This window comes from Phoenix dactylifera, chromosome 7 (assembly GCF_051530095.1).
Source record: "Phoenix dactylifera cultivar Ajwa chromosome 7, Ajwa_hap1_PhDact_Kaust_v1.1, whole genome shotgun sequence".
Lineage (NCBI taxonomy): Eukaryota > Viridiplantae > Streptophyta > Magnoliopsida > Arecales > Arecaceae > Phoenix > Phoenix dactylifera.
Window position 1 is genome coordinate 27,557,843 of NC_143196.1, and position 22,032 is coordinate 27,579,874.

The window sequence follows — 22,032 nt, forward strand, 5'->3', positions numbered from 1 at the left end:
TACAGGACTGCATCAAACTGATTGGCTTGAAATTGGAGGGTTAGGAGTTATCCTCCAGTTTAGATGCAAGGGCTCGATAAACAATATTGAATCTGCCCAGATCTAAAGAATCATTATAGAAGCTGTTAAAAGACTATTGTTACAAACCATCTTTGTTACAAAGCATCTTTAGAAAGAACATTATTGGAAATCCATCTAGCCTTGGTGATTTGTCAGTTCAAGCAGAGAAAATAGCAAGTTTATCTCCTTGACTCCTTGTAACTTAAAAGGAACTGCCAATGCACTGAGATCTATCTTAGAGGTTCCCATCTGAGACCAGTATTGTGAATAGCTAAGAAAGTCTTTTTAAAGAAGTCAATGAGCACCTCTCGGTCGATGGAAAAGAGCTCTATCGATGGTATTGAGTGAGTTGGTTTTAAGAGTCAACTATAATTAGGCCTACAATCAATCTAGATCAAGACTAGACAAGCACGAATCCCACATGATCAAGTATTCAATTAGGTCATGATTTTAAATCTGAATTCGATCCTACCGACCAATGACCAATCAAGTCGAGTCTAGTTAGGTCGATAGAAAATTTTCAACCCATCAAGTCACTACGGCCAAACAAGGTCAAGCAAGATCCTAGCCATTGCTGCCAGGTGCAGGCTAGAATTGGTTTATATTCAAGTTCAATGCAAGACATACATTATTCATGACGTATTTGAAGGAAAACTTAATAATGATAATGGATGACAAGTAGATTGAGCATATCATGCCCTCCTTCGTCTCTATAAAAAGGCTGATCCATAATTCTGTATTTAGATTTGAAAGTGGTGGGGAAGTCTTGATGAAATGGTACTGGCAAGCTGGAAAAAGATTGAACCTGATGCAGATATAGCTGCGAAATGGATTGCTAATTTCAGAAATTTAAGGAGCAAGCTAAAAAGCTAGTCCAAGAATATAAGAAGACTGCAGTATGAAGAAAAGAAAATAATTCTGAAAAAATTGAAATGATTGATGTGCTTGAGGATAATGGTAATATCACAATTCAGTTGCAATGTCCCAGAAGGGATCTCAAATATCAAATAGACCAAAGTTATGCTAAAGAAAAAGATATTCTAGCAATAAAGATCTTGAGCTACATGGTTGATTGAAGGAGACAGAGGCACATCATTTTTTTCACCAAATGGCAAGCTATCATAAATGAAAAAAATTGCATAATATCAGTACACCTGAATGGTAGGGAATATAAGGAGCAGAAAGAGATAAGCTAAGAAATTATGACCCACCAAGTTGTCAAGTTACAACATTACACAACATTATCTTATTATAATTTTATTTTAATTGTATGATGCTGGAAAATACATTATTTTTGCATAGCAAAAAAGAGATATGTTATTCTTTTAATTTATCATGCTCACTACCCCTTAATGAGTTCTATTACATGGGGTTAGGCCAGGCTGCAGATGGTTTTGGGATTGGCCCTAGTTATTGGATGGCCTGTACTCAACCTAACATGCATGCAAGCAAGTTGCAGTTAAACTCGAGCTAGTCCATGTTAACTTAGATTCGCTGGGCTTCTCGGGCTGCACAGGCCAATCTAGACTTTTTGAAAATTTATAAAGTAGAATGCAAGAAATTTAAGATTCTACTTTAGTAACAAATCAAAATTTAAAATGAAGATCATTCTCATTTCTTCTATTGAAGTATATTTATATTTTCAAATATGAGTCGATAATTTATGTGCAAAATTTAATCAAAAACACAACTTGAAAAAACTAATAGCCTCTAATTATATGTAGAGAGTTTAATTGGAAAATTATATAATGTGCATTCTGTATAAACTTTTGGCCGGGTTGAGTTTGAAAATTGAGCTCATAGATCATCGCCTCAAGATTGGCTTGATCTTAAATCGGGTTAAAAATTCTAATTTTGGTCTACACGGTTTAACCATTTTGCCACTCAGAGGTTTGATTTTACTTTTAAAAAATAAGAACCAATTAAAATCTTTCAATTCCAAGTTGATGCTTGTTAATTAACCACCTGATACCAAAAGTTTGGAGGTGCATACTAACACTGCTGCCAAGTTGCTCAAAATTAATCAGGACCGTCCGGAAGAATCCATCAAGATTACGTCGCTAAGAGACCGACCAATAGACGGCTCTGATCTTACAATCCCCTATACCTCGAGATCAAGCCTCTTCCGGACCCCCTCTCCGTACAGTTACTGTAACGGCTTCGTACGTCTCCACTAAATCAAATCCCTCCATTGTACCCAACGGCCGCCATCTCTCTCTCTCTCTCTCTCTCTCTCTCTCTCTCTCCTCTCAGTGTCTATAAATAATTCGAACTCCGATTCCAATCGCTCTTCGTTACTCACATTCCCCCTTCCAAGAAAGCCGAGAAGCTCTCCAAATTCTAGAGAGAGAAAGAGAAAGCTAGAGGAGAAATAGAGATGGTGGGATACAGCGAGCCGTGCCCGTGCTGCGGCAACAAGCGGCGGCGGCCAGCCTTGGAGCGCTGGGATTCGTCCCCCGCCTCTTGCTCCGCCGCCGCCCGATCCCCACCGCCAGTGAAGTTCGCGCGCTCCGCCTCCGCCCCGTCTCCCTCCGCCGTCGCCTTGGCCACCGCCATCCGCGCCACCAGTCCCACTGCGGCGCCACCAGCTCCGCTCGCTCCGGCCTCGACCTCTTCCGACCTCCCAGCCCCAGCCCCGTCCGAGAACGTCCCCGGCGGGCTGCCACTGCCGCTGCCCCTGGATTCTCTCCCCGATCCGACGCCTCCGACCACCTCGATCCCCGCGCCGGCGGTGGCGAAACAAGAAGTCACGGAGAAGAAGGTTTCCTCCGAGTCTTTTTCCATTCTTTTCACTTCCTTTTCCTTTCTTTCATCTTTCTTCTTTGTAATCCCGTCAATCTCTTTCAAGCGGGGGAGAAGGGAATGGGAGGGGGGGGGGGGATTGAAGGGCAAATTTCGTGATTAATTGGAAATTAATCTGATTCTTTGGTTATTTTTCTAAATTTGTTGTGGCAGGATGAAGAAGGGGCGAAGGAACTGAAAGAGGGAGAGAAGGAGAGGAAAGAGATGGCAATGGTTTCGGGAGAAGTGGAAGTCAGGATCAACTTCAAGTGCTGCAAGTGTGGTAACTCCAAGGCAGTCGTTTTTCCTTCAACCAACTCTCACTAGAGTCACTTCAACACACACACACACACACAGAGAGAGAGAGAGAGAGAGAGAGAGAGAGAGAGAGAGAGAGATGTTAAGTTTATCAGTCTTGTTATTGTGTTATGTGATGAATCTAATACAATTGTAGACATGATAGAGTTGAACTGATTGATTATTTTTTAAGATTCATAACAGATTCAACTCTTACGGAGAAACCATCACTCGCTATAGTGTATCTTGTGAAGTTTTCTTGATTCTTGAATGTGGAATTTTTGTATATCTTTCACTAATTGTCTTAGTATGATAAAAGATTGATGGACGAATTGAATGCCATCAGATGTGTTTTGCAGCAGTCAATTGCTGTGATCAATTGGGTTAGGTAGTTGGAGCTGCAGGTTCAATGCTCCATGAAGGTCACAGGTTCCTCAGCCTCAAGAACTCCGGAAACACATGTTACTGTAACAACATCGATCTTGCGGGTTTGGCATCTTTCTTTTTATTTTGTTTTTTTTAAGCAGTCTGTTCTTGGTATTGATTGATTCTTGTAGATTTTATCTCTGTTTGTCAGAGTTCTTGTTAGAAATGTAAGATTTTACTCCCACAGCAAAATAATAGGTTGGCTGAAAATTGATGCTTGGAGTGGATATGTTGTTTCATAGCAAAGTTACAAATGTTGGGCATTTTGAATTCATAGCAAAGTTACAAATGATGGGCATTTCGAATTCATAGCAAAGTTACAAATGATGGGCATTTTGAATTCATAGAAAAGTATTGAAATCAGCATCCATATGATCGTTGTTGTTAGATGATTTCGGTTTCTGAATTTTAGCCTTTTAGGATTGCATCATGAAGATTCCATGGTTTTTTAAGTAAGTTTGTTCATCTCCAATTTGATTTGCATGTTGTTCAGATCATATATATGTGGATAATCTTTGCAAAAATCCAGTGGGAACTCTAGTGTGCAGAATAATTTTTATTTGGTGAAAATGCACGTGTCATAGCTTTTAGGTGGGAAGAAACCGTCTATCTGGATAATTAATCCCCTTGAATTTTTTTTTCCTTTTTTTTTCAATTTTCTGAAGTTTGGCACTATTTTGCGTTTTATAATTCAATCACTTTTTTTTTATATTTGAGATTAAAACCGAAACTCTCCAAGGTTGAAATGCCCTTCTCAACCATCCAAAGTACAGTCATAATTCTTACAGCTAGTAAGATTTATGTGTTTCTAACTCTTAGCTAATGATTTGTATTTTGTTAATTTAGTGAACAAACATTTATTTGTTAAGTTGAACAGCTCGATGATTCAATTTATCCAGTCAATACAAAGTTATGCATTGTCACTTATGCTTGCTTTCACCGGTTGGCGACAATCATTTCATCTATTCTTATGGATGTTAATGTCAGAAGTATGTTTAGTGACATAATGAGTTGATCAAGTTGACTAGCAGAATGTAAACAAAGCAGGCATTGAGAAATGGGTGACACCCATCTATCTCCGAGATAGGCGGCATATTGCACATATATGCATGCACAATCATGTGTGGTACAAAATATGCACATCCAAACTCTAGTGATGGAACCTAAGCTATCCAAACATGGGTCGAAATCATGAAAGGCTAGGTATGGGTGGATAAATGCTTGCAGCAGAAAAAGGGTGTTGATAGGAAGAAGAAAATTTTCTTTGTTTGCTGACGATCGCCAATAATATCATATAAGAGATGGATGGATCGTATTATATTTGGAGTGTAGCTTTAGGAACCTAATTGAAAAAAATCTAAAGTCGAGAGGGGCACTTTGTAACTCGGGTAAAGTCGAGAGAGTCAAACTATAATTTTTTCTAAAATTAATTTAATCATTCATAATAATAAAACTTATTTTATGGCAAACGAGATATATTAATTAGTGTATTAGTTTGATAATAGACACATTATGGTATTGCAATAGTATAGTTTATGACAAGGATGCATGCCATAGTAATATAATATTACTCTCTATTTAATTATTATATATATTTTCTGAAATAACTTGGCATATATTTATGCAGAAAGAAATTAAGTCAATTTTAGTCACAAATTTTCGCTATAATATACTAATGCATTATTATGTACCAATATTATATTATTATAATATATTATATTATTATAATATAATTTTATAATGTAATATGTACGGAAGAATAAGAACATCATACAAAGAAAAAGCACTAACCGTCTTTTCTCCCTCGTTAATCCCGTTTAAAAGAATTGAGAAGACAATACTTGTTACATGCGTTCTGGCGGAGACTCGTACTAGGTTCCATTACCATTTGAAAGTGTTTTTTCGAAAAATCTTCAAAATGAAGCTTGTTTCAAAAAGCTATTTTTAGCTTCTTTTTTTTTTTTTTTTTTTTTTTTTTTTTTTAGAAAAGCTAACGTAGCTTTTCAAAATTTTTACTAAATATTTTTATTTTATCTAAAAATATTTTTAGAGGATGAGAAAGCCCCAAATCCAAACGGTTAAGCCGGGAATACCAAAAAAACCCAAAGCAAACGGGCCGGGGTTTACGTCCTTGGCACCGGGGCGCTCTGTAACACCGTCCTCCTTCCTCGTGGAACACCGCATCGAGGAGAAGCCTCGACGCCTTCCATGCCTAATGAAAGCACTCAAAACCAGAGGACTTCCCGCCATCACCTCCCTCCCTTTCAAAGCCTTCAAATACCACAAACTCCCACTGCAGAACCGTGTGGACGCCCAAATGATCAAAACCGGCTTCGATCTCCAGACTTACCACACAAACCACCTCCTAGAGTCTCTCCTCAGCAATGGTGAACTATCAAAGGCACGCCAACTTTTCGATGAAATGCCCATTAGGAACATCTTCACCTCCAACCGCATGATCTCTGGCTACGCCAAGTCCGGCGACCTCGGTGAGGCCCGTCGCCTGTTTGACCGCACTGAAGACCGCACTTGCGTCACGTGGACGATCATGGTCGATGCCTACGCCCAGTCTGGCCGCCCTCAGGAAGCCTTCTCCCTTTTCAGTGCGATGTGCAGCTCGGGCATCAAACCTGACCATGTGACTACAGCCACGCTTCTCAATGCCTGCGATCGCCCAGAGCTGTCTGGCTGGGTGGTCCAAGCTCATGCTTATGCTGTCAAGTTGGGTTTCGGAGCCACTCTTATGGTGTGCAACACCTTAGTGGACTCTTACTGCAAGTGTGGACTTCTTGAAATGGGCCGAAGGCATTTTGATGAGATGCCAGGGAGGGATTCGGTCACGTACAATGCGATGGTGATGGGCTACTCGAAGGAAGGGTTCTACTTTGAGGTGTTGGAGCTCTTGACTGAGATGCGAGCCTTGGGATTGAAGCCGTCACAGTTCACTTTCTCGGGTGTTCTAACTGCCGCAACTGGATTAGGTGATATTGGTCTTGGCCGGCAAATCCATGGTCTAGTGATCAGAACGAATTTTGGCTGGAATGTTTTTGTGAACAACTCACTGTTGGATTTCTACTCGAAATGTGATTGCTTGGAAGAAGCAAGAGTACTTTTTGATGAGATGCTGGAGAGAGACAATGTTTCTTATAATGTGATGATCTCAGGCTATGCATGGAATGGGCAAACCAAAGAGCTTCTGAATCTCTTTTGGGAGATGCAGTTGATAGGTTTTGATCAGAGTCAGTTCCCTTTTGCTAGTCTACTGAGTGCTGCCGGAGTGCTCCCTGATCTCAAAATGGGGAGACAGGTCCATGCTAAAGTCATTGTAACAGATGCAGCATCCAATGATCTTGTAGGCAATGCACTCATTGATATGTACTCAAAATGTGGTAATTTGGAGACAGCAGAGATGATTTTTATGAATAAAACTGACAGGAACACCATCTCATGGACAGCAATGATCTCAGGTTACATTCAGAATGGGCTCTATGAAGAGGCTTTGGAGCTTTTCCGTGAGATGAGGAGGGGCGGTTTGAGCCCAGACCGTGCAACATTTTCTAGCATTCTGAGAGCTTCAGCAGGTCTTGCTTTGCTTGGGCTAGGAAGGCAGCTGCATTCGTATATTATTAGATCAGGGTACATGTTGAATGTGTTCTCAGGGTGTGCCCTTCTTGATGTGTATGCGAAATGCGGGTGCTTGGATGAGACTCTTCACGTATTTGAGGAAATGCCCTACCGGAACATAATCTCATGGAATGCTATGATCTCGGCATATGCCCAAAATGGGCAAGGGATGAAGGCTATCAAACTATTTGAAGACATGCTTCGATGGGGTGTGGAACCAGATTCAGTCACCTTCCTCAGTGTTCTTTCTGCTTGCAGTCACAGTGGCCTCATAGATGAGGGCTTGCGATTCTTTAATTCTATGACAGAGTATTACAAGCTAAAACCAAAGAAGGAACACTATGCTTGTGTAATAGATTTATTGGGTCGGGTCGGTTGTTTGGATGAGGTCGAGAGGTTAGTGGATCAGATCCCCTTTGAAGCTGATCAGATTATATGGAATTCAATTCTGAATTCATGTAGGATTCACAGTAATCAAGAGTTAGCGAGACGAGCAGCTGATAAGCTGTTTAGTATGGAGCTCAGGGATGCTGCTCCTTATGTTATAATGTCCAATGTCTATGCTAGAGCAGGCCAATGGGAAGATGCTGCAAAGGTGAAGAAGATGATGAGGGACCGAGGAATGAGGAAGGAGCCTGCTTATAGTTGGGTTGAAATCAAGCAAAAAGTGTACACATTTTCATCCAATGATTCAACCAACCCTCAGATAAGTGAGATAAGGGCAGTTTTGCATAAGTTGAGTGAGGAGATGGAGAAGCAAGGCTACAAGCCCAATACTGGGTGTGCACTTCATTTGGTAGATGAGGAACTGAAGTTAGAATCATTAAAATATCACAGTGAGAGGCTGGCACTTGCTTTTGCTTTGATAAATACCCCACAAGGGACACCGATACGGGTGATGAAAAACCTTCGAGCATGCACAGACTGCCATGCTGCAATCAAAGTGATATCCAAGATTGTAGGAAGGGAGATTATAGTGCGAGATTCAAGCAGGTTCCATCATTTTAAGGATGGGTTTTGTTCTTGTGGAGATTATTGGTGAGTTAACCAATCACAAGTACACACGTGGAGGAGAAAACAAGGACATGATTCAATTTTGAATTAGAAACATGGAGATGTAAAACTAACCAGGGAATTCAACTTGCTGATCTTGGCCTTGCACGATCATTCGCCAGTGATCACAATGGAAACCTAACAAATTGTGTGATCACTTTGTGGTATAGGTAAATACTTCTGTTCTTCGTTTGCCTTTGAAGACAATGCTGATTCCCATATCCATTACACTTTTGTTTCTGCTGGTTCAACAAAATACACCACTCTCCAGGTCTAACTGGTTAAGTTTCGTTGTGTTTTTGGTGACTGGCCACCACTATCCTGCTTGGAACTACAGATTATGGTCCTGGTGCTGACATGTTGTCTGTCAGTTGGTATCTTTATGGAACTTCTCCATCAAAAACTTGCTGGGAAAGAATGAGGTATTCTGCTTCTCAGTGAATCTTTACATATTCTTTATAGTGGTCTTATTACTTCTTGTTCATATTATGTCTGTTTGGTCCTCACGTTCATTCATGACTTTGGGGTTATACGGACATCTGCAAGCAAATGCCATAACTATGCTTTGTGTGCTTTTGTATGACTATGGGAGGCTTTGAAGATTCCTAGGGCTTGTGGTTTTGGTATGACTTTGTATTACTTTTTTTTTTTTGGTACAACGGCAGCTCACACGTGCCTGGCGTGGGTACAACCGACAAAATCAGAAAAAAGAAGATGTTACTTATTTTCACTGTGAATCTTTTCAAGGTAGACGGCATTCTTAATAAAATTAATCCTGTCAAATCTAGAGGAAGTCTTCTGATGTTGCAAACGGCTTTCAGAAATTTTTGTTGACAGAGGTGAACAATAAAGGAAAAAATTGTCTACCATGCTATTATCAATAGATAAAGATATTATAATGAGTAACTGAAAATACTATTTAAGAGAACATGTGGAATAAAAGAAAGACAAGGGAAGATAATGGTGGAGGATCACTGGAAGGAGTTTTTAATATGATCAATTACTGAAGGAAATGAATCTCAGCACTCACCAGAAAAAAAAGTAAATGAATCTCAGTTTGGAAACATTATAGGCTTTCTGGGAACAATTTTCATTTAGATTTAGATAAGCTGACCAAGAAGAGCCAGAGAGAAGATTTCTGGGTTTTGGTTAAATAAATATTATAGTGCTGCTTCTTAGGAGTTGTAATAACCATACCCACAACACCCCCCTCCCCACCCAATAAAAAGGAAAAAAACAAAAAGGAAAGATAATTTATTAGGGGTATAGTTGGTCTAGGTTAAGCAGGCTTTTAGCTTGATTTTTGGTTATGGAAATACAGAAATGCTGAGTTTATAAGGAGGAACTTGATGAAATTCAAAATAGATCCAATTGTTCGCAGCCATTTATAATGCTGTTTAATTGCTTACAGCTGAGTTAATAGGTGAAACAGTTCAAGCAAACAAGCAACAAGCAATGTTTTACTGTCCAATGAAATGAAGAAGTATATTTAGTTTAAACTTTAGAATTCAAGCAAGCAATCACATACGGAAAAAAACTTTTCTTCATGTATGTACTGTCAGATATAGTGGATCTCATGATACTTTTCATGTGTTGCAGCTCAAGCAGTATGATGGATTGGGAATTTTGCTCTAGGGCACAGTCATGTCAGTTTGCTGTGTTATGGAATTATATGCTGTAATTAACTTTGAAGAGTTTGCTATCCTACTATTTTTTCATATGATTTTTTTTTTTTTTTTAAAAAAAAACTGCAAGGTTCACATCCCAAGTTGAGCTAGTACTAGTAGAGTATCAGATGATAACCCACTTGGATGTTTTGATATGGCATATTAAGGTCTGATATTTAAGGAACATTCAGTAATGAGATTCTTTTCTAAATCTGAAACTTTAGGTGGGAGACATGACGCGCATCACACGGTGTCGATACTAATGATGGGAATTTCTCTATGGAGGCTTTTGTGTAGAGTTCTCCATTCAACATGTGGAGGTCAATATCAATGACTGAAGTTTCTATTTGGTTATTATTAAAGCTCATTACTTAATGTACCACAGAAATTTGGCTATTGAATCATTCTCTCTATTATAACTTATTATATTGTTATATTATATTTCAGGAATAGCTGGAAAAAGAAAAAAAAAAATTATACCTCATGCATCGCTTGGAGCCAGCATTCGTGATGTAGGTATCATTGGCAGAGAGTTTTCTTACAAAAGGTTTTCTAGAGTTCTCAACTCACCATATGGATGGACATTGATATTAATGCCAATATTAATGGCAAGAATTTCTACTCGGTCACTATTAAAGTTCATTAAAGGGATTATAGAAATTCATCTGATTTTTTGTTATTTATTATATTATTATTTTAAATAGAACCTTATCAGCTGTTATCGAGAGACTTTTATGGAACCTGATGATCTCGAAAGTTTGCATTTAGCACATGTTATCCATGAACTCTTAGTTTTATAAATCAGCATATTTGAGTATTCATTCCCTTGAACTTATACATATATAACATTCTATCATGATCTAAAGCTAGAGCTTGACTATAGTTATTCTCAAAAAGCCATGTTAGTAACTAACTGATGTTTTAGGTCATATACAGCCTCCCTTATAAACAAGTTATATCATCCAAGAATGTTAGCTAATAGCTTGTCTTTTAGTCAGCTTCGTGCATGATGGTATTGTTGATAATGCTCAATCCTTTAGGATTGGAAGGAAATTGTTCAGTTTCTCTGGTAGTTAAAAACCTGGCAGACTTTACTTGCAGAAATGGCCATGGGCTTGTATGACAATATTTTTTTGGGAAGGGAGAGTAGCCTTTGGATTAATGGAACCTGTTAGGATGGGTGTGCTGGGGATCCACGATTTTAAATGATCTTATGTAACTTCTCTCTTTCCTACCAGAAATATGTAGCGAGTATAAAATGAACGGTAGCAATATAGGTAGTGAGATAAAGTATGTTGTACATGCATTATTTTTCAAATCTAAGCCATTTATCCTACTCTAAATACTTTAGAATACATCAAATTTCAGCTGATTTGAGTACTGCTAGATTATAGATTGAATGAAGACATGGCATATACCGTTAAAATTATCCATTTTTCATCGACTAGATGCATGGTAAAAGATCTCAAAGCTGCATGTTTTTCTTATGCATCATAGATTATTTTTAATGGCATGCTTGTCATTTTGCAAGGTCTATTACTAATTTCTACTACAAACCATGTGGGACCAAATGGTAAGAAGCATTGTGACTTATTATAAGGTTAAATTATGTATTCATTTATATAAAAAATATTAGAAATATAATATTTTGTTATTTTATTGCGTTATAAATCATGATATTAATCATAGTTTATCCTAATATCTAACACTAACTTCTCTATTGTTTTTGTTTGTGAACCGTCTCCCATTGTCCGGGCTCCACTGTTTTCTTTTTTCCACTATCTTTGTGGTGTAGGCTGTGGAACCAACATACAAAGGACTCTAGAGTATGTGGATGAGGTGCTCCATGTAGAATTTAGGGTAGGCCTGATGCTTATTGGAGCATTTGATAGTGCATTAAGCATCTCTATGGTCGTTAATTTTTTTTTTTTGCTAAAAATATGGTCGTTACTTTCAAAGGCTTAAAATTTCATGAAAGACTGAATATTAAATCAGAGATGTCAGAAATTTCATCCACAACTTTAAATGAGCCTTGTTGATTTAATGATATTCTAAAATGTTTGCCATCTTAGTTGTTTCATGTTTGTGTTCTATAAGTTCATTTTAAATTCTATATACCATTTTTTATTATTCTGAAAAAATAGTAAACTTGCAAGTGCAAATGCACATTTAACAAGTAAAAGAGTAAAAAGTAAGGTCAATTAACCTGATATTTAAATCTATTATGCCTCAGTAACACAATTAAATTGACATATTTAATGATTAATAATTTGAATGAATCAAATTTTGCGATGTATTTGATCAGATTATCCAAGGGAATAAGAACTTGATATGATTGAGAGTTAAAGAAATTATTTGCCATCACTTTGACATAAGGATTATTGAGGAGAAAAATTATATACTTAATTAATTAATTTATCAGGGTATTTCGTAAGACATCTCCTATATGTTACCAAAGTCTATAAGCACAATATCTTCAACAACTAGGTATCATCCATATGTTTCACTGAGTAATTTGAAATTAAGAATACATTAAGTAGTATTGGAAAAACATGCAAATCACGGAAATGCCTTCTAAAAGATCAATTTAAATCATTTAGAATTGTCATTATGATTTCAGTCTAATAATAAAATTATTGGCTAGATGATAAGAAACTAAGTACTACCAAATCCAATTTTAGTTCCTTAACGTTTGCTTCTATTTGACATGTACATCCAATCATTGCATGGTTGAGATGGCATTTGTGGCCGCAAACTCATGCTACAAATGGACCTATTAGCATAGCAAGATGCCGGCCTTAAAGTGGCCACTATAATCATGAGAACGGAGGGACTATGCCGCTGTTAGCGGCATGGGCGCGCATTTATTGCGTCCGACGAGCACTGCAGGCCATCTCCATCATTGTGAAGGAGGACTCGGTCACTGTGATAGTCTGGATCTAGGAGGGCCCGAGCGGCTTGGGAGGGGATCACCTCCTGCTGTGTGATATTTGGTCGATGGGTGGAGATGGAATAGCTCTTAAGGCCAAGCACGTCTTTAGAGAGGCTAACGGTGCTGCGGATTGGATGACCACTTATGCAGCCAACCATGCAGGTAGTATCCTGTGGACTCGGGTTGAGGGTTCGTCTAGAACATTTCGTGATGTTTTATTTTTTGATTTTGTTGGGTGTGTTTGGACTCGTGTAGTTTGACATATCCGTCTTAGCAAAAAAAAATAGAAAAAAAAAGGACTATGTTGCAGTAGAGGAAAGAGAGATGGAGGAGAAATAGGGAGAGAGAGAGACAGAGAGAGAAGCAAGCGATCGTAAACATAGTTTAGAGCTACTGCTACTATACAATGGTAGAGGTGGATGTTGTGTATGGAGGTGATAACAAACTTCTGAGAAACTCTTGGCCCTGATTTGGTTGAGTTTGGCTCATGTTTCAGTGAAGACAGAAGCATGCTGTTTTCGGTGCCAGCTCGAGTCGACTCGTGAACTGCGCGAGTCGACTCGAGGAATTGCGCGAGTCGACTCGAGGGCTGTGCGAGTCGACTCTAGATGGCGGGTTTTGACTGAAACTTGATTTTGGGGTAAGTTTCATGGAAGGGTTTTTTATCGAGGGCAAAGAACCTATAAATAGGCCTCTTTTAGAAGACCTAAGGTGTGCGAAAAACCAGAAGAAGAACTAGGGTTTTCTTTTCATAAGAAAGGGGGGTTCTTTGGTTTACCCAAAAATACTTGTATCTTTATCTTTGCTTAATGAAACATTTTTTCTCGCTGTTCTCCCGTGGACGTAGCCCGAATGGGTGAACCACGTATATGATGTGTTTTTCTCCTGTTGTTTTATTTCCATTCGAGTTTATCTTTTTCCTTTCTTCTTCCGTGATCTACCCGGTTCGGCGACTTCCGTGAGCAAAGGGATCCAATATTCCCATCAAGTGGTATCAGAGCCGGTTAGGTTGGAGTAAATCTGTGCCTCTAATGTCGATGACACGATTTGAGGGGGAGAAGTTCGATGGGAAGAAGAACTTTGAGTTATGGAAGGTCAAGATCCGTGATCTTTTAGTTCAACAGGGATACGAGGATGCACTGTTGGGTGAGGAGAATAAGCTCGCGGCGATGACGAAGTCTGATTGGGAGAAGATGGATGCGAAGGCATTGGCAACGATCCGCATGTGCTTGGCGGATGAGGTGTTGTTTAACATCATTGGCGAGAAGATGGCTTCGGGGTTATGGATGAAGCTTGAGACACTTTATCAGACCAAATCCATCACAAATCGGATTTTTCTGAAGAGGAGGCTATATTCATTGAAGATGAAGGAAGGTACTAATATCTCTGAGCATCTAAACACTTTTAATGATATTGTCTGTCAACTGAAGAGCATAGGGGTGAAGATGGATGATGAGGACTCTGCAGTCACACTGCTTTGCACATTGCTGGAGTCATATGACAATCTGGTTACGACTTTGAGTTGTACCAGCGATACTCTGACCATGGATACGGTCACAAGTGCCTTGCTTGCCGATGAGATCAGGAGAAAGGCGTCTCTTGGAGTTTCGGGAGGGTCTGGGAGTGAAGCTCTCATGGCTCGTGGCAGATCTACAGATCGCGATGGATCGAGGGGATCTTTCAGAGGCAAGAGCAAAGGGCGTTCCAAGTCAAAGGGCCGATATAGGGGCAAATGCTGGGAGTGCGGTGAGAAGGGCCATATGAAGAAATCATGTCCCCGGTTAGCAAGCTCTAGTTATGATAGAGGATCAAGTTCAGGTGGAGGCAACAGAGACAGGAATCATGTTGAAGCCAAGGAAGCAAATCAGGCTGAGGAATCCACCTCGGGTTTTATTGAGGACGAAGCGTATGTGGTACGCTCTAACCAGAATTTCTATCAGAATTGGATCATGGATAGTGGAGCCACCCATCATATGTGTCCTCATCGATCATGGTTTACTGCATACAAGCCATTAGATGGGGGTTCTGTTTTGATGGGGAACAACTCAACCTGCAAGTTGGTTGGAGTTGGTTCTATCAGGGTAAGAATGTTTGATGGAGAGGTTAGAGAACTCCATGAAGTACGTCATGTGCCGGAATTGAAAAAGAGTCTACTGTCCTTGTCTGCTTTGGATGAGGAAGGATATAAATGGACCGGTCAAGGTGGAGTCATCCGGATTGCAAAGGGAGCTTTGGTGGTGATGAAAGGTGTTCGGGTCGGGAACTTATACAAGTTACTCGGCAACACTATCGTTGATGATGTAGACATAGTGGTGGAGAATGGAGATGATTTTCCATTAAGACTGTGGCATCGTCGACTGGGACACATGAGCATGAAAGGCATGGAAATTCTGGTGAAAAAGGGATTAATTCCCCAGTTAGATTTTAGCGAGAGGGAGTTCTGTAAGCACTGTGTTTATGGAAAACATGCAAAGAGAAGCTTCAAAGCTGGAACTCATACTACCAAAGGAGTGCTTGACTACATTCATTCAGATGTATGGTGTTCACCTGTCGCATCTTATGGCAGAGCAAGGTACTTTGTGACCTTCATCGACGATTTCTCTAGAAAAGTCTGGGTGAAGTTTCTAAAGACAAAAGGGGATGTGTTTGTGGCATTCAAGTATTTCAGGGCAGAAGTGGAGAATCTCACTGGAAGGCGCATCAAGTATCTGAGATCCGACAATGGGACTGAATACAATTCAAATAAGTTTGAGTATTTTTGCAAGGAGAAAGGAATCAAGAGACATTTCACTAATGTCTACACACCGGAGCAGAATGGTGTGGCTGAGCGGATGAACCGTACATTGGTGGAGCGAGCTCGATGTATAAGGAGCAATGCAGGGTTGGAAGATGAGCTGTGGGCCGAGTCAGTGGCCATGGCTTGTTACCTTATCAACCATACTCCTTCAGTTATACTGAGTGGTAAAACTCCAGAGGAGGTATGGTTTGGTTTTTCTTGTAACTATTCAGATCTCAAAATTTTTGGATGTGATGCGTATGCGCTAATCCCAAGTTGTCAGAGGAACAAATTAGAACCAAAATCCAGAAGATGCATCTTTGTGGGATATAGTGAAGGTGTAAAGGGGTATCGGCTCTGGGACCCGGTTGCCAAGAGAATTGTCGTCAGCAGGGATGTGCATTTTGATGAGTCAAGAATGCTTGTCAGAGAAGGTCAGACTGGTAGTGAGCAGGAGAAAGTCCTCGAGCAGGTGGAGCTTCCTGGTAGAGAACTGGAATTGGATATGCCAGTGGATGTCCCAGTGGATCAAATCACTGAAGGAGATAGTGAGGAGGATCACCATGATCATGATGACGCTGATGTCAATGGCAGCCAAGAGCATGTACAAGGGGCGCCACGGTTGACACCACAAGCGATGGGTCGACCGAGACGGGAGAAGGTACTGCCAGTTCATTTAAAAGATTATATTGATCCAACAACGATGCAGGCACTATTATCAGAGGATGGAGAACCAAGTTTGTACCGTGAGGCCGTGGAGTGTGAGGATGCTTCACACTGGAGGAAGGCAATGCAAGAGGAGATGGATGCTCTTCGGAAGAATCAAACTTGGGACTTGGTAGCATTACCTCAAGGCCGGAAAGCGGTGGGCAGCAAGTGGGTGTACAAAATAAAGAAGAGTACCGATGGTAAAGTGAAGAGGTATCGTGCAAGATTAGTTGCAAAAGGCTTCTCACAGAAGGAAGGTACAGATTTCTTGGAAATTTTTGCACTAGTTGTCAAGTTGGTCTCCATTCATTTTATTCTCAGTCTTGTAGCTACACATGATTTGGAGCTTGAGCAGTTAGATGTAAAAACTGCATTTTTACATGGGGACCTTGAAGAGGAGGTATACATGCAGCAACCTCCTGGTTTTATGAAGAAAGGAAAAGAGGACCTTGTATGCAAGCTGAAGAAGTCGTTGTATGGTTTAAAGCAGGCGTCGAGACAGTGGTATAGAAAATTTGACACTTTCATGTTGAATTTGGAGTATCACCGAAGCAAGTATGATCACTGTGTGTACTTGAAGTTTTTCGGTGATGGGTCGTATCTAATCTTAGCATTGTATGTTGATGACATGCTTGTAGTCGGAAAAGACAAGGCAAAGATTGATGAGCTCAAAGGGCACTTGAGCATGGCTTTCGAAATAAAAGATCTTGGGGCAGCACGTCAGATACTCGGGATAGAAATTCGGCGTGACCGAAAAAAGGGTTCTCTGTCACTCACATAGAAGGGTTTTGTGGAGAAAGTGCTCTGTAGATTTGGTATGGACAAATCGAAGCCGGTGAAGTCTCCATTGGCGGTACAGGTGAGGTTGTCTTCTGAAGAGTGTCCAACATCAGAAGAAGAGCGGAAGCAAATGGAGCGGTTTCCTTATGCCAGTCTAGTTGGAAGCCTAATGTTTGCCATGATATGCACTAGGCCGGACATTGCCTATGCGGTTGGTGTGCTAAGTCGGTACATGGCAAATCCTGGAAAGACACACTGGGAAGCAGCAAAGTGGGTGCTTCGTTATCTGAGAAATATTACCGATTACTCTATTACTTTTGGCCGAGGACCGAGAGTGATGAATGGATATGTTGATGCAAATTTTGCGGGTGATCTTGATAAGAGGAGATCGACGACAGGATATCTATTTTGTTAATGCTGGTGGCCCAGTGAGTTGGATGTCGAAGCTACAGTCGACAGTTGCTTTATCTACGACTGAGGCGGAGTATATGGCGTTGACGGAGGCTTGTAAAGAAGCAGTATGGTTGCAGGGATTGATGAGTGAGATTGGACTGAAGTCTCAGCCCATGGAGTTGTTTTGCGATAGCATGAGTGCTATTTGTTTGGCGAAGAATCTTGTGTATCACAAGAGGACCAAACACATTGGGGTCCAATATCACTATATACGTGAAGTCATCGAGGATGACAAGGTAAGAGTGATAAAGATTGGAACCAAGGACAATCTCGCAGACATTTTGACAAAGCCTATGCAAGTAGAGAAGTTGGAATGGTTTCTAGCTTCTCTAGGCGACATGATGAGGTGATGATTTGGTCTGGAGAACGGTGATGGATGTGAGTTTGTTATCAAGGTGGAGATTGTTGTGTATGGAGGTGATAACAAACTTCTGAGAAACTCTTGGCCCTGATTTGGTTGAGTTTGGCTCATGTTTCAGTGAAGACAGAAGCATGCTGTTTTCGGTGCCAGCTCGAGTCGACTCGTGAACTGCGCGAGTCGACTCGAGGAATTGCGCGAGTCGACTCGAGGGCTGTGCGAGTCGACTCTAGATGGCGGGTTTTGACTGAAACTTGATTTTGGGGGAAGTTTCATGGAAAGGTTTTTTATCGAGGGCAAAGAACCTATAAATAGGCCTCTTTTAGAAGACCTAAGGTGTGCGAAAAACCAGAAGAAGAACTAGGGTTTTCTTTTCATAAGAAAGGGGGGTTCTTTGGTTTACCCAAAAATACTTGTATCTTTATCTTTGCTTAATGAAACATTTTTTCTCGCTGTTCTCCCGTGGACGTAGCCCGAATGGGTGAACCACGTATATGATGTGTTTTTCTCCTGTTGTTTTATTTCCATTCGAGTTTATCTTTTTCCTTTCTTCTTTCGTGATCTACCCGGTTCGGCGACTTCCGTGAGCAAAGGGATCCAATATTCCCATCAGTGGATGAAGAGAGGAAGAGAGAAGGTGCAGTAGCACCAACGGTTAGGAAGAGAGAGAGAGAGAGAGAGGGAGAGAGAGATTGCTATACATGGGCGTACAAGCAAGCAGAAGTGTAAAAACAACACTATATAATATCTAATCACGACAGAATGATAATAATTGTAATTCAAGATTTAAATTTTAGCAATTATATATCTATATATAAAATACATGGATGCATGTGTGCATCCATGCATGTATAAGCAACACTAAATTCTGGAAGCAACTATCTTGTCAATTAATGCTTATTATGATGTTAGATATTATTATAACTCAGGGCTTGTGTTTGATAGGGCAATATCTTATGGTGAAAAAATAAAATAAAATGCTTGTTAAGTGACTTTCAATTTATTCAATTATGAACATATAGGTAGGGATGGCAATCGGATCGGATCAGACATAAACGGGTGGGTCACATGCAGGTCAGGTCAGAAAATTATAAACCTGAACCTGACCTATTTATTAAACAGGTCAGAAAATTATAACCTGAACCCGACTTGTTTATTAAACGGGTAACCCGATCCGACCCGTTTAACCCGTTTAATAAAAAAAGTAAAGTTTAATCCGGGCGCTGGGGAGTGAGGAAGAAGGTGCGGACCCTCGTGGTGGTGGGCATGGCAGTCCCCTTCGCCGTCAGCTCCGCGGGAGTATACTGCCATGCCCGTGGGAAGAAGGTGCTGACCCTCACGGTGGTGGGCATGGCAGTCTAGCCTCTCCAGGAAGAACGTCAAGCCGCTCGTCTTTCACATCTTCGTCGGTGTCACCATCTCCATCAGCGGCTTCCCCGTCCTTGCTCGCATGATCACCGAGCTGAAGCTCCTCAACACCGGGGTCGGTCCCGTCGCTATGGCTTCCGCCATCATCAACAGCGTGCTTTCCTTCACCCTGCTCTGCGTCGCCATGGCCTTTGGCGTGCGCTACGGGGAGGAGGCATCGATGGTGGCGGCGGTGTGGGTGATGCTCTCGGGCGCCGCCTTCGTCGCCGGGTGCTTCTTCGTGGTCCGACCGGCCGTCAACTGGATGGTGCAGTGCAAGCCGGAGGTGGGCGAGCGGGTGAGCGACGTCGAGATTAGCATCATCCTCGGGGGTTCGGCGGCCGCCGACTTCATTTCGGACGTGATCGGGATGAACTGAGTCTTCGACGACTTCGCGTACGGGCTCTGAGGGAAGGAGAACTCCCTTCCATCGCGGACATCATCCATGGTGGAGCCATGGAGCCGTGGAGGGCAAGAGGATTTGGGGATGGAGGAGGCCGGCGCGAGGAGCGAGGGGAACGAGAAGGGTTTTATTTCCGCCTAGGGATAGGGCTTTTGCATTTGATTTGGTTATTCAAACGATCCGTTGGGCTGAGGCTGTGACTTGTGAGGCACTTGTTCTCCATAATAAAAAAAGCCTGGCCCATATATTAAACGGGTTAAACAGGTTAAATGGGTCAGTTAAAATCCATATCCGACCTAATTAATAAACAGGTTAAACGGGTCGACCTGTTTACGATCCGAACCTGTTTAGGCCAAACCCAAACCTGTTTATGACGGGTCGAACACGGATCGAATTGGCGGGTTGGATCATATTTTGCTATCCCTACATACAAGTGCTCATGCTAAATAACATGTTTAGTATATATATGCTCACAATACCCAATAATCTTCTTAGTAAAAATTTATAATAGTGAACAATTAAACTATTATAATATATATGCTCATGTAACGATTAAACCATTATAATTTCATGCCTTTTAAACATTTTATTCTGCAAGACAATTGATCCCATGGTAGGCTTGCCATCTCGGCTGTTCCACATTTAGGTTCTTATACGAATAAAACTTGATGGTGATTGTAAATAATTCCTACCAATCCATGCTCTTTGGTCGTTTATACCAATTGGAGAGGTCTCGCTCTTTTAATATAAACTTTTTTTCAAGATAATACAACTCTGCTACCAATATTGGTTGTCTGATCATCATCAAATCCCACCCACTTTTTTTTTTTTTTTTTTTGGGATAAATATCACTCTGGTATGAGATATTTAATTTTTAATACTATAATAATATAAAATAATAAATATATATTTTATATGTTTATTTAATTTCTTTATTATATTTGATATTGTTGCTGGTGGTCCAAACCGTGAACGATTGGCACTGCGGTGTGAACGGGGTTCCGTCTGAGTTGTCTTGGTTGGTGTTGGTTGCGCTCCACCTTCCGCCAAGAAACCTGCAAACAAGCCTTGCACCACCACCAGGGTGGTGATGGCCCTCCGACGGTCAAGTCAGAGGAGATTGGAGGAGGAGGAGAGGTGATAATCGCAAGTAAGAGAGTGCTCTGGGAGATATTGCTCACCTCCCCCCTTTCTCCCCCCAGCCGCATATATACCTGGCTGGGGGGTCTCTCAGGGGGGTTCGTTACCGTGGGGCACGATGGTGTGGCCACTGACATGGCCGTTACAGGGCGTCGTGGAGCAGCACCGGGTACGGCCACGTCAGGGCATAGTGGGGCTCCGCTTTGTACGGCTGATGCAGGAGATCGTGGAGCAGCATCGGATACAGCCGTTGCAGGGAGTAGTGGAGCAGGAGGCCGCGGCGTGCCTCTGGGGAATAGCCTGTCGTTATCAAGAGATCTCCGACTCGGGGTCGGAGCGCTGGATCAAGGGGCAGCCGACTCGGGGTCGGGCTGCGGAGCCGAGGATATCCGACTCGGGGTCGGATTGCTGGATCAAAGGGCAGCCGACTCGGGGTCGGGCTGCGGAGCCGAGGATGTCCGACTCGGGGTCGGATTGCTGGATCAAAGGGCAGCCGACTCGGGGTCGGGCTGCGGAGCCGAGGATGTCCGACTCGGGGTCGGATTGCTGGATCAAAGGGCAGCCGACTCGGGGTCGGGCTGCGGAGCCGAGGATGTCCGACTCGGGGTCGGATTGCTGGATCAAAGGGCAGCCGTAGTCTTCCTGGGCGCGCGTGCCGGTCACGTGGGGCATGGCGGCTTATTTCCCCCGTAACAGTAGCCCCCCACTTCCGAGCCTGGAACCAGAAGGGGAACAGGTGAAGGGAGTGATGTTTCGGGATTGCCGCCGTTCCTCGGAGAGGCGCGCGCGCTTCGAGCTCCCCGCCCTTTTTATGGCGTATGGCGGTTATTGCCGACCTGGCAGTCTGAGGATTTCGGCGGACATCCTTCCTTAATGGTGTCGATTCGCCTTTGGGGCGCGAGCGACCCTTCGGCAGCCAGGCGTCCTCTGGCGTCATCGAGGCGTCACTTGCCTTTCCGCCTATTTAATCGGGGGCCTTTCCCCGTCCGTCTTCTTCTTTACAGATATTTTCAAGTTTTCCCTTTGCGCAGCTGTTGCTGCCGTCGGACTGTTCACTTGTTTCTCCTTTGGCGCTCTCGGAGCCGTTCTTACCTCCTTTCCGGTGAGTTTTCCCCATTCTTCTACTTAGGGCTCTCCATACTTTTCCCTCTTATACTAGTGTACTCC

General features: G+C 41.9%; 3 protein-coding genes across 5 annotated transcripts; all 3 read left to right on the top strand.

The window, feature by feature from the left end:
* Nucleotides 1-1,873: 1,873 nt before the first annotated feature.
* LOC120107881 (uncharacterized) lies at nt 1,874-3,889 on the top strand. Its single transcript, XM_039121395.3, has 2 exons — nt 1,874-2,821; nt 3,016-3,889. The coding sequence occupies exons 1-2, from the start codon at nt 2,438-2,440 to the stop codon at nt 3,166-3,168; spliced, it is 537 nt and encodes a 178-aa protein (XP_038977323.2). The 5' UTR covers nt 1,874-2,437; the 3' UTR covers nt 3,169-3,889.
* A 2,097-nt stretch (nt 3,890-5,986) lies between these two features.
* On the top strand, nt 5,987-8,230 carry LOC149753204 (Pentatricopeptide repeat (PPR) superfamily protein). Its single transcript, XM_089924071.1, has one exon. The coding sequence runs from the start codon at nt 5,987-5,989 to the stop codon at nt 8,228-8,230; it is 2,244 nt and encodes a 747-aa protein (XP_089780197.1).
* Nucleotides 8,227-20,671, top strand: LOC103716120 (retrovirus-related Pol polyprotein from transposon TNT 1-94). 3 transcript variants are annotated; one of them, XM_089924390.1, is made up of 5 exons: nt 8,227-8,411; nt 8,579-8,663; nt 10,133-10,228; nt 10,356-11,481; nt 11,704-20,671. In XM_089924390.1, exon 5 carries the CDS (start codon nt 13,872-13,874, stop codon nt 17,103-17,105), a length of 3,234 nt encoding a protein of 1,077 aa, XP_089780516.1. In that variant the 5' UTR covers nt 8,227-8,411; nt 8,579-8,663; nt 10,133-10,228; nt 10,356-11,481; nt 11,704-13,871; the 3' UTR covers nt 17,106-20,671. The 3 variants fall into 3 exon arrangements, with proteins under 3 accessions (XP_089780516.1, XP_089780517.1, XP_089780515.1); XM_089924391.1 differs by having other exon boundaries at nt 8,513-8,663; nt 10,356-20,671; XM_089924389.1 differs by having other exon boundaries at nt 10,356-20,671.
* Nucleotides 20,672-22,032: the final 1,361 nt, after the last annotated feature.

Excerpts from the sequence above, each read along its gene's own strand:
- LOC149753204 (XM_089924071.1), top strand. The coding sequence starts at position 5,987 with ATGCCCATTAGGAACATCTTCACCTCCAACCGCATGATCTCTGGCTAC.
- LOC120107881 (XM_039121395.3), top strand. The coding sequence starts at position 2,438 with ATGGTGGGATACAGCGAGCCGTGCCCGTGCTGCGGCAACAAGCGGCGG. Across the intron at positions 2,822-3,015 it reads AAGAAGTCACGGAGAAGAAG|GATGAAGAAGGGGCGAAGGA; the intron begins GTTTCCTCCGAG and ends TTGTTGTGGCAG.
- LOC103716120 (XM_089924391.1), top strand. The coding sequence starts at position 13,872 with ATGTCGATGACACGATTTGAGGGGGAGAAGTTCGATGGGAAGAAGAAC.